Source organism: Solenopsis invicta, chromosome 15 (assembly GCF_016802725.1).
Source record: "Solenopsis invicta isolate M01_SB chromosome 15, UNIL_Sinv_3.0, whole genome shotgun sequence".
NCBI lineage: Eukaryota > Metazoa > Arthropoda > Insecta > Hymenoptera > Formicidae > Solenopsis > Solenopsis invicta.
The window spans coordinates 2,550,964-2,563,457 of NC_052678.1; the positions used below are offsets into that span (position 1 = coordinate 2,550,964).

General features: G+C 34.1%; 1 protein-coding gene across 8 annotated transcripts in view; it reads right to left on the minus strand.

The window, feature by feature from the left end:
• LOC105200666 overlaps nt 1-12,494 on the minus strand; it is a 352,642-nt gene that overhangs the window by 43,784 nt on the left and 296,364 nt on the right. For all 8 annotated transcript variants that reach the window (XM_026137093.2, XM_039457855.1, XM_039457849.1 and 5 more), the window contains one exon: nt 75-373. In XM_026137093.2, coding sequence (XP_025992878.1) covers nt 75-373 — 299 coding nt within the window. The remainder of the gene's footprint in view (nt 1-74; nt 374-12,494) is intronic.

The following is a 12,494-nucleotide window of genomic DNA, read 5'->3' on the forward strand; positions in this document are numbered from 1 at the left end:
CGAAGACTTTCGACCGCAAATAAATATCATTCCTGATGTATTTTGAATGAAACAAAGAGGTTGTCGATGCTCACCCGGTAGCTGTGGTGGGTGCGTACCAGCCGGGTTGTCGCCTCGATTGCGTGGGGTTGCCAGCGTGTTGCGGCGTTCTGGGGATGTCGCTGCCCCTCGCGAACACCGGAGTCTCCGGTAGGGAACACGACGTCTGCATACCGGAACCGGTGCCGGTAACGACGCTGCCGCCAGTACCACCACCGCCGCTGCTACCCCCGGAGGAGCACGCCTCTGCCGATGGCGAGTGCCTTTTCGTGAACGGCCGTCGACGGGATGGTCCTGGTAAATCGGTGGGCAGAGTTCTCCGTTCCACCGGCACCTGCGGGGCGAAAGGACATTTAATTAATGAGAACGTACGCTCTGGCGAATATACTAATAATACACTAATCTTAAATTAATCTCATTATAAAATGTAATGAAGAGATAGTATCAAAATTATTAGAGTTAATTGTGCTCAAGAATAAGTATTCTATACAAAACGAACATTTTTTTTTTTTTTTTAACAAATATGTTTCGGTAAAGTATCTCGTGAAATAAAATAGTGTCTATTTAAATCTTGGAAAAAGTTGTTTCAATTTCTATGCAAGTTCCCAAATGAGTTTTCAGTATTAATTTTTACAAATTGAAAATCATTTTGATTACTGAAAATATAATACGTCATGAACAAAAGGAGAAACTATCAACATTTAAGTAACGTCAAAGAGAAAATAAAGCTTAAAAACCAACATAAAACTTATCTCTAAACATCTAAAATAAAATACTACTACAATAACTAAGATTTTGTAAATAAAAAGAAAATTATCTAAAAAAATAGTTTCGACAAAAAATTCTAAAGTCCCGACAGCGCAAATTCCACGAGAATTCTTTGTTTTTCCCAATAGACAATAATTTTCTGGAAATTTCGAGTTTTCTCATAGATATTTTAAATAATAATGTTGAATTGAACTGGAATTTTATAATCGGTTATTTTAAATTGTTAACTCTTCTAAAATCGCGCAATTAATAAACAACTCTTATTTAAAAAGCAACGGAATATCTCGCAGAATATGTAATGTCGATATAAAGGAGATGATTTAGTGGACTCGTGAACAATTTTAACTGATGCTAATTTCGTGCTAGTAGCGCGAGTTTGAATTACCAAAGTGTAATCCTACGAGACGTTGTATGATTTCTGAGCGAAATTGAGCGCAACAGTAATCGCGTAAATGATAACTTTTCGACAAAATTGCGCGTTACTGGCGTTCAGAAAAAAAAAAAATAAAAGAAGAACGACTACGAGGGTCGGTCCTTCATCAAGAACGTAAGAATCCGCGCTCGACTACCACCGGCAAGACAGATAATTATTGCGCCGTAAATCATTGTTATCGCGCCATTCGAGCACTGCCGGCGCGGCGATGCTAGAAATTCAGTGGGCGAAAGTTCGTCGCTTCGTCTTGCTTCAACTTTTATTGCGAGACCGCGAGTGGCAATAATTAACAACTAAATGCACCGCGTTTTCGTCATGAAAAATCCTCCCTTTTCTGGGGAATTGCAAGCCCATTTTAATGATGCGATAACGTATTTTGGTGTTTCTATTAATATGCGCCAGTATATTTCTTAGCAATACGACATTAAGACTGACAGAAATTTGATTCAAAGTTAAAAATTGCGAAAATCTTATTAAAATCTAAAAAACTCATTTAAACTTTTATGAAGGTATAAAGTCTTCAGATTTATTAAGGGACGGTCTATCATCAGATTAACCATTTACTGCACAAATTTTTTTAAACTTTGTAAACCTTATTATACAGAGAAGATATTTTAGGATCAAATTGTTGCAAATTTGAAATCGACATTGCACGGACAGGTGTCCGATATAAATACATATAAAATATTATGACAGAGAGCACACAAAGGATTAATCCAAGCGAAGGCGCGTTCTCGTCATTTTGACCGAAATATAATTGTGCATATGTATGTATTATATAACGAAATAATAATTAATAAAAAAATTTGTCAATAATTTAAAAAAACAGAGTTAATAAAAATAATTTTATTACGTCGTTTTTTTCCTTCATTTTTTTCTCTTCTTCACTTTTTTCTCATTCCTTTTTTTCAAACCTCTGTTATTTTTATTAAATTTATTACACATATGTATTTATAGATGTATGTATGTGTAAATTCAATGAAATTTAATAATGTTAATATATTTTCATTTTAACTCTATTATATTCGTTAAAATTATTAGTTTATTAATAAGTAGCACAATCCAGTAACAAGAAAATTATAATTTTTGAAATTTAATATATGTATAGTATTATGTTCCCATATACTCTTTTACTTTACAACCTCGTAACTGATGTACTTTCGGACATTTAATGGCGCAGTGTCGTAAAGATAAAAACATATTATATTATTTAAAAGATACGACAGTAAGTTCATATGTAATAAATATTACAAATACAAAAGTATTATAAAGTTTTTATCATGCATTTATTTCTGCTAACTAAATTTATAAAATTATCGAATTTAAGCGGAGATTACAAACAATGATGGTCTAATCAAAAGTTTTCTACTTCATGGCTGCCCTGATAGAAAATCTCCAATTTAGATCAACTGTTGTAAATACATCGAATTTCACATAGAAATAAGAATGTCTACACTAATTCTTCATACTATACATGAAGAAATATTAAAGATATACGTAAAAGAAAAAATATTAAAATGCCAATAAATAGAGAGATATAAATAAAAAATATGCGGCAAAAATAACCGGGCTGCAACCACTCTCGGATTAAGCGCTTATGAGAAAAAATTTGTATTACGTATACAAAAAGAATTTTCTCGTAAAATTTATCCTGAAAATATATCAGGTAGTAGTAAGACAAGATTGCATTTTGAAAAATTTTATGCGATTTTCTCTGATTTAATAAAATCCATTATATATTTTAATAAAATATAAAATATATTTGATTATTTTTACTAACTGTATAGTTAAATTTCGATGATTTTAAAATATGTTAGTTAAAAAGTATGATACTTAATTGTAATTAAATGCCAGTAGCGATAAACATATACATCTTACTAAAATTTCACGATACCGCAAAAAATTTTCAATCTTAAACACTCTTTTGTCATGCACAGTAATATTGATCGGTGCGTTTTATATCATAAATAGATAATGTAACACATTTATCAATAGAAGAAATGTCATGAGGCAGAAAACTCATTATTCAGCTGTCCTATTAAGGGTAAGCGAGCTTTACAATAGACGCACTGAGAGAAAAAATGGTAGTTATGGCAACTATAAAGAGACAACCATATACATTTTTTAAATAAAATTATAATATGTAATTAAGTAAACTATATGATAGTTATTGCAACAAAATTAATGGTTAAGAGAATTAATGAAAAATAGTCTTAGTTACTATATTAAATAGCGTATTACAACTATTTTTTATTAATGCTCTTAACCATTAACTTAATTGCAATAACTTTTATTTAACTATATATTATAATTTTATTAACAAAATTTGTATAGTTGTCACTACTACAATTTTTTCTCTCAATGCGATATATGTAACATTAAATACGTAGTCACGTAAAGACAAATTTTATATATGATTATGTATCGTTGCGCAAGAAAACTTCGTCTCGATTTATAAAAATTTTGTATTAGAATAAAGTATGGTAATTTTTAAGTTTTTAAGAATATTCTAGTAACATTGCGGCAACTTCACAATGTACTTGCAACGTCGATAAAATGTTGCTACAATATTGCTAAAATGTTATATTGCATCCTGTGCTGTATGGGAAATGTCTTTTATATATTTCAAAAATTCCTGTTACTCATAATATTTGTTAGGTTACCGAGTTGTCTCAAGCTCATCATCGTATGTGTACTTGTAACAAATTTTACGATGAAACACAATGAAAAATTCTCTTCATCAACGCAAGCTATAAAGCATCCTGTGATCGCTGATTACAATCCTGACGAAAGATTAGACAAAGTAAAAAATATCGAAAATAGGAAGGACTTGTATCATAGCTGACGGATTAGCCTTGTATCCGATTATTCCGAGGGATCCCGCTTTCTCGTTGTTATATTAAAATTACTGCGGCTGAGCGCTCGACTTCATTCGCCGGCGCGGTGAAAGCTGGCGGAAAGGATGGCCGAAGAAAAAGGTGGCCAATATCCCTAATGAAAACTTTACGCAGTTCAGCCAAACTCCTTCGTCTCCCTTTCCGCGCTCACCCCCGTAGTCCGTATAGCTCCTCGTCCCTATCCATCCCTCCGTTTTCTTCGTATAATCCAGACAAACTTCCCTCTTTGTTCGCCGAGTAATACGGTACCGTTAAAACATCTCTCAATGCGCGAGATTTTCGAACGCAGATACCGAGACGACTGACGGTGTATAAATTGTGTTTTCGTTCCTTCAAGACTCGCTGTCGATGCTTGTCTACGTCCTGCTGCGCGATCGTCGTCGTTTCGAAGAATTGTCATCAGCTCAAGACCCTTAGGAAAAACAAGGTTCTCGACACTTTGTTAAAAAGTCCTCCCGTCCGCAAAAGATTAAAGATAAAAAAAGAAAACGAGAATAATTCGATTTTGAGAACGCTATGCGACGAAGTCTTAAAAAACTTTAAAAAAAAAAAAAAAATCTTTACTCTGGAAGTTTTCAATAATATTGAACTTCAAAATTAGAGGTAAGATCATCTCGTCTATTCATAAGAGAGAGTAACTTGTTCACACAAAAATTTCTTAGCACACGTTCGCCGGGGGAAGCGTCCGCTCCAATTAAAACGGAATCTCGGCGCCCGAAGAGTACAAACTTATTCAGTTCATTAACATAAGATCGCGTTGAAAGTCCGGCTTTCCTCGTCGCGGGTTCCCGCTCATTTTTATTCACGCAGCTCGTCGAGTCGATTCCTAGCGAGCGAGAGGAAATCGGTTCACGACCAGCTTGTAATGAGTAAATGAAATCGAATCATTGATTCGCGGGCCAGACCGTTTTTTTCGCGCGTGTTTTTCATCTTTCTCCAATTAAGTCTTAAAAGTCTTGAAACCTTCTCCCGTTCTCATTTCACTATTCGGGAAGGTAATTGTGGAGACGCGTCTGATTTGAACGGAAATCAAAATGTAAAAAGAAATAAATTGGATGCATATTTCTATATGTGTACATAAAAAATATATTTTTTGTTCTCTTTCTTTTCCTCTAAATTTTTTACGCTGCAACTTGTCCTTTGTCCCTCCTCATTCTTGTAGAATAACCAAAGTTACTTGTTGTCTATCTACTTGAGGTAACTCGTTGAGTGAAGTTTCGCTGGTGTAACGATGTAAGGAACGTGCACAAGCATGCATCACGTGACAAAGGAATGATAGATAACGCTCTTGCGTGAAATTAATCATGATGAGATGGAGGTTAATTTCAAGAACAAAAAATATAACAATTTTGTACATATAAGATATACATTAATTTTATAGGAAAAAAAAAAAAAAAAACGCAAAACTTTATCTCGATAACGTGATTTCAAATAGTTCACAGGATTCTAACTCTCCGTGATCCAATCGGGAATATGAAGATCCAAGAGAATTTTCAATGTTGATTTATTCTGCCTCAAATTCGGACACATACAAAAGAAAAGTAAAAACCGCTTTGAATCAAACAATTGTGAAATCGTGTTCTGGAATTGGAAGAGTGTACCAGAATTTTTTCAGATTTTTTAGAGCCCAAAAACCCTTTCAAAAACACTATCAGGTACCAGTGACCCGGTTGAACTAGGAAAACAGCGAAAAAAACGTTGGACCACAGAGGGTTGATAAAAATAGAGAGGAGAAGATGGTATTGTAGGTAATTAAAGTGTAAAAGCAAGCCCAACGGACTTCAATTAAAATGTACAGAGGTCGTACCAATATAGAGCCGACTAATTGTCCTTGTATATAAAAAACATGTAATTATTCAGAAATTAAAATAGTCCTCGTTCGGTACCATATTCAGTACAAATAAAAGTAAAATCGTTACAAATGTAAAAACGGCGCTTAGTTAGCAACAAAATTAATGTAGAGCAGTGATTTAAGTGAAATATTGTGTCGTTTTTACATTTGCAACAATCTTATATTTATTTGTACTGAAGATTGTCCGAATGACGACCGAAACGTTTACTACGTCAATTTTTGAATAATTATGTTTTTCATATACAAGAACGACTAGTGTCAGCTCCATGTTGGCATGACCTCTGATTTTTATGGTATGTATTATAGCTCTTGTAAGTATAATGGCCACTCGTAACATATCCGTTACTAGTTAATGAATTCTAATTATTTATGTAACCTTTTGTCGTCTGTCGTAATGCAGCGACATCAAAATGCCAATACACAATGGACGACGTTTGTCACAAGGCATTTTTATTTTCAAGCATTTCAAAACTTTTTCAAAATATATTTTAGCATTTAATTACGCACATTTCTTCATTTCTTTTTTAAATTTGTGCAAATCATCGCTGTTTATATATTGAATAAATAATAGCAATGAGATTTTGCTAATGCAGTTTGATGTCTCAACAGAGGCCTGATATATTTTATTTCTTAAGTTTCTTTATCAAAATAGTTAATAAGTTGATTGTGGTCCTACTGCTAATCTGTAGCTCGCATTACACGTATTATAGATTTTCACTACTGCAGTTTATATGGGGAAGAGTTATGTACGTACATACATTTGCATACATTAGGTGTGCAAATTAATTCGGTGCCTTTACATTACGAAGGCCTCATAATTCCGTTTTAAAATTAAATATTTTCCCGCTCCTTCGCGGTTTACAAGTGCGTACCATTAAATTCTCGAAACACTATGGTTGGAATTTGTAGTCCGTTCTTATATTCAAGATCGTCTTAAGGTACTTAATGGTTTTTAAGATACTATGAACCAAATAGAAAGCTGCATTAGCATCTTAAAACATTACTTAAGACGGTCTCGAAGTAAGAATGGACTACAAATACCGACCTATGGCCGATATTCATATTCGATTCTTATATTTAAGACCGTTTTAAGTATTGCCTTAAGATGTCATCAATAAATTAGAGCAGAGCTGTATTAGTATCTTAAGGCACTACTTGAGATGGTCTTGAAAAAAAAAGTTGACTATGAATACCGATCTATATGCAAGGCAGGAGATATAATCTTACAAAAATAGCAGTGAACATAATGGCGGTCGAAAAATATTTGAACAGCATTTGAGGCACTATTACATTCTTTTCGCATTTCAATTTAAAGAAATGCTGCTGAAACTGCAAAAATGATTTGTTCCGTTCTGAGTAGACGCTGACTTATAAAACGTGTAAAAAAATGGCACCAGAAGTTTCGGAATGGAGATTTTGATCTTTCGGATCGAGAACATCCAGGTCAACCAAAGAAGTTCGAAAACAATGAGCTCGAGCGGCTGTTGAACGAGAACTCTGTTCAAACTCAACAGGAACTTGCCTTGAAAACGGGAGTTACTCACCAATGCATATCCTATCGTCTAGATCGGAAAAATTCAAAAGGAGGGTAGAAACTAGACAAGTGATTTTGCATCATGACAACGCTGAGTCATATGCCGCAAGATAAACAAAAGAGGAGCATCTACAATATATTTTTGAGCTAGAAAGTTCTTCTTCACGCGGTTCATTCATCAGATCTAGCCCTTATGTCAGGTTATCACTTCAACGTCACCTGACTGATATGTATTTTAAAACAAACAAGGTTGGAAAAAGCATAACTTTATCGACCTAACCCAAAATTGTCAAGTTTTTTCCGTAAGGGCGTTCGTCAACTGCCCGATGAATGCGGTAAAGTAAATAGAAAATAATGGAAATTATTTCGAACATTAAACTTGACTTTTTGCGACTAAATTTTGAATTTCGTAAAATGACACCAAATTAATTTGCACACCTAATATTTTTCTTTTATTTTAATTAAATACATAATTTTATAATAAAGCATTGCGTTTTTTTTTTTAAACAAAACCGATTGTAAAATTTATTGTGAGAAAGTCACATTATCAGCCTTGCTTCACTTCGACTCATTATGCAGTGTCGTCACGTTTTTGTAAATAAATATTTCATAACATTGAATCTAGAATGAAATTAAATAATATATTGACAAATGTGATCGTTAAGTTTTCATTTTAAAATACCAATTATTAACAAGATTATTATGCAAAATGGCAGGCCGTATCATTTTCTCTTCTATTGTTGAGAAACGTACGAGAGGAGAAAATACGCGAGATGGAAATCGAGTAAGAGAAGTTATTAAATACCAAATTATTTTCATATTATTTGGAGTTTAAGGTTCAAAGGATTATGGAGAACCGGAGCTTTAAACTGTAAATAAACAGGGAAATCATGTTGCGCCTTATAGAAGAGCGAGCGGCTCGGAGATTTTCGTTTTCGAAATACGTTCTCGCGAGTATCATAACGCAATTGAAAGGTATACTCGATCGCAGGGATAATACGAGGCGAGGGGGATGAAACGAGAGGAGGGGAAATCAGTTCGTTCGTCTTCCCTTCTTTTCATCTTTCGAACTGGGATCCCTTTCAAGCTGCATAAGATATCCGCTTTCTTCCAATACACTACGGGATATAACGCAGAAATAATTTGACTCCGCCGAATGAATCTATGCATAATCGATCCGCCGAAGGTCTGGCCTGACGGTTTATCTTCTTAAAAATCACATTGTTGAAATATACGTCGCTAAAACGATATATGAGAGGAAACCGGTATATTTTTCGCAACTCTTTAATTTCCCATATCGAATATAGGTATCTATGGATTTTCAGGGGCCGAGCTCGAAAGCTTGAAAGCTTCCAAATAGATTTTACGTTAATGGAATTTTAAGTCGATATTTAGTTTTCAAAGTTGAATATCTCAATTAAGCAGCGAATTAAAATTCTGTTCAAGTAGTTTACTCAAGATTAATTGAAAAATAAGGATCAGATGTTGATCATTATTCTCTTTTAATGACTCAGATTTATCGAACGGAAAAATTTTATGGATAAAAAAGATTTAGCGTCTGCTTACTAGGAGCAAACTTTACGGGGTAATTTAAGAGTACTTCGCAGAGCCGTAAAACTGTGTATTTCTCTGATATATTGCAGCTCGCGCGAATTGAATCCTATTTCGCGCACCGCGACATGATTACAAGAATGCACAATGTGATCTTTCCGTTGCATCCTCTGCAAAAGAGTCGTTTACATTGAGTTACTTGAAAAGCTAGTATCGGAGATCGGTTAGATCCGTACTCCTCGAGTACCGGTTCGAGGTTTCATTTTGTGCTGCATTCAAGCACCGGTTTCAAGAACGGATCATTGAACAAAATTACCAATATTTATGGCAAAAATGACCGCATTTCGTATCACAATATTTGCCTCCGGTTTTTTTTCCCTTCTTTTATAACGAGCTTCCAATTTCATCTCACCAAGAGTGCAAGGGTGCATACTAACAATGCTCTATGCACGGGGAGAATTTTTTCTTCAAATTTACCCTGAAAATCATGGATGGTCGTGAGATAGCATTATATTTAGAAGAATTTTACGTGATCTTTAATTAATATCTATACATACTTCATATTTTAACACAGTAAAATATGAAGTACGCTTGATTAGTTTTACTAAATTGTATAGTTATATAAATTTCAATGATATTAAGATATTGTTAAAAAAACTGTAAGAAATTTGTTGCAAAAACAGAAACAAAAGTTATCTTATTAGCATCATTGTCATATTAGATGCTCGTTAGCATCATTTATAATTAAATTAATAATCAATTTAATTACTATTCTTGTTCAACTTATAATTTCAAGACCAAAAATTTATTCAGCACCGCAGTTTTGTAAATTTGAAAATGTATAAAATCACGCAAGAAATATCAGTATTGTTAAGGTTTTCAATGGTAAAAATTACAGTAAAATATCTATTTGATTTTATATTATAATACAAATATCAGAAATGGCCAGAAATATCAAGAAACCTAGAATTCGAAAACTTCGCTATTCACCATCGTATTCTAGCTTGATATATCCGCCTCTCGCGGATTATTGCACTGGAAAAACGTCACTCCAGCAATGAACGTCCGTCATTTCGATGATCGAGCACACCGCAAAGGACCTTTCGCGATGATGTATTGGCTCGATCTAGGAATCAGATAGAATTTCGCAAGACTTTAGTGGCTGTAATTTTTTTTTACTCCTGTGCTTTCTGAGTGCAGGAATCAAGAATGTTTAATTCTTTCAAATTTAAATTCATTTTGATTAAAGATTTTCTTTAAAAAGTTCTTTGTGGTATTTTCCGTACGTAGCATAATTATTACATAATAATAAAAATCAATTTTTAGATATCGTGGATACTCGTACGTATGTACGTAAAAATCTGACAGCCATTGTTAACACCAAGTTGAGCATTTACGTATAAAATGTAAATAATTTATATTGTGCAAGGAAAACTTTACATGCCATCTATGTAAATAATAATCTTATTATAAAAAATTCAGATGTTATCAAAAATAATGAAATTTATATTCCACTTTTTTTTATTTTTAATATTATAATTTTTGTTTTATCAATACTTTGATAAAGTTAGATATATTAACATTCTTGCAATATTCACTTAAATACTTTTCCCGTACCACGTTATCCAATTTATAATAATTTATGTTGCGTGTATTGTCTACACAAAAAAAAGATTTATGTAAACAACGTATGTAAATAATCCATGTAGAAGTAATCTTGAAATTTACGAAACAGCCCTGATTAACACTGTTGCATTACATTAATCGTGTTTTTCTCTCCGTAGTTTTGCCATTAAATGCGTAAAAATATTTCTTTTCTCGCGCTCTCTTTTACGTAACATATCGAGGTCCTTCGCTTTTATGGTAATGTGCTTTCTACAAATAAACGTTAAAATAAAAGAAACAAACGTGAGGTATGTAAAATATTGCTGCAAAGTTTGCGATAAAAATTGCAGGACGACAATCGATCACAGAGGTAAAGGAATTTTAAACGTCGGGAACAGAATAAATCTATTTGAGATGTAGTCGAGGGCAGAGAAACAAGTCAGGAGATATGTTGTCGTGAGACATTTCAGAAAAAGAAATCGACCGTGCACTTGCTGACGCGTATTTGAATATGTAACGAGTCTGAACTCGATTGTCCACGAGGTTTCCATTATTTCAGGCACATCCAAAAAATCATTTCAAATATAGGTCAAAATGTGCGGGAGACGGTACGCGTCAAAAAAAAAAAGATAAATTAATACTTTGATCATTTTCAAGAATTCTCCTTCTGCATAAAAAAATCCGGAGAATTCCCGGGTACTCTGCATCGAGCGAAGTGCGCACACACGATTCACGGATACGCGGACGAATTGGCGGTCGCGACGACAGAGCGCTCGCATCCTCCCCCGCTGATGACGCATCCGCGTGTGCATTATCTGCACGCGCGGCCGCGCAGCCTCCGCTCGAGGCTCACCGTTACTTTTCATTATGCATAATGCGGATAGACGTGGACATTTTATTTATCGTAGGAATACGCGCACGCTCTTGGGTCCTCCATTCATCGGCGTCCCTTTCTGGCTCTCTCTCCTCGCCCCTTTCCACACCCCAGAAAGGGCCATCCCCTTTTTATCCGCTCGCAGCCTCCCAGTCCCAGCTTCGGTCCACGGAAGGACAAAACAATGCGCACGTGACACACGACGGAGGAAAGAACGTGTTCTCTCTACGTGTTCATTCCCCGCTTTTTCCGAGGGGTGTCAGTCGCAGGGGAGATGGTCCGACACATTCGGAAAGCTCAGGTCCCGAACGAGGGGGAATCGCATTGTCTCGCGACGCGCATTGATAACTGTGTAATCAAGATATCAATGTAACTAATGACTTGGCGTCATCGACTTGTAGGTAATCCGCTTTGTAAACGTGAATTAATGCGCGATAAACGATCGCATTCAACTAGGGATCATTCATCAGGATTGCGTTTGTAATGTACTCCCTCGTGATAATTTCTTACAACTTTTCAGAACGTCTGTATAAGTTTTTTTTTTATAACTTTTTACATTTCAAAACTTCTCAGATTTTTTTATACAAGTTTTGAGAAATGCTAAAGAAGTTTATACCTTTTTTAAAATTCTTCAGATAAATACATGAATTTTGAAACATTCTAAATTTTGAAATTTTTGAAGAAAACTTATATAAACATTTCCAAAGTTTTTATATAATTTTATAATTTTTAAAACCTTTTCTGTAATTTTATACAATTTAAAACCTTTGAAAAATTTTAAACGCAAATTACATTTTTTTACAAGTGCTGAAAAAAATTTGCACCTTTTCTAAAATTTCTGTGTAATTTTATAAATTTTAAAATCTTTCTTATAATTTTAGATAGATTTTAAGACTGTTTAGCATTTTTAAACACAAATTGCATTTTTTATAAATATTGAA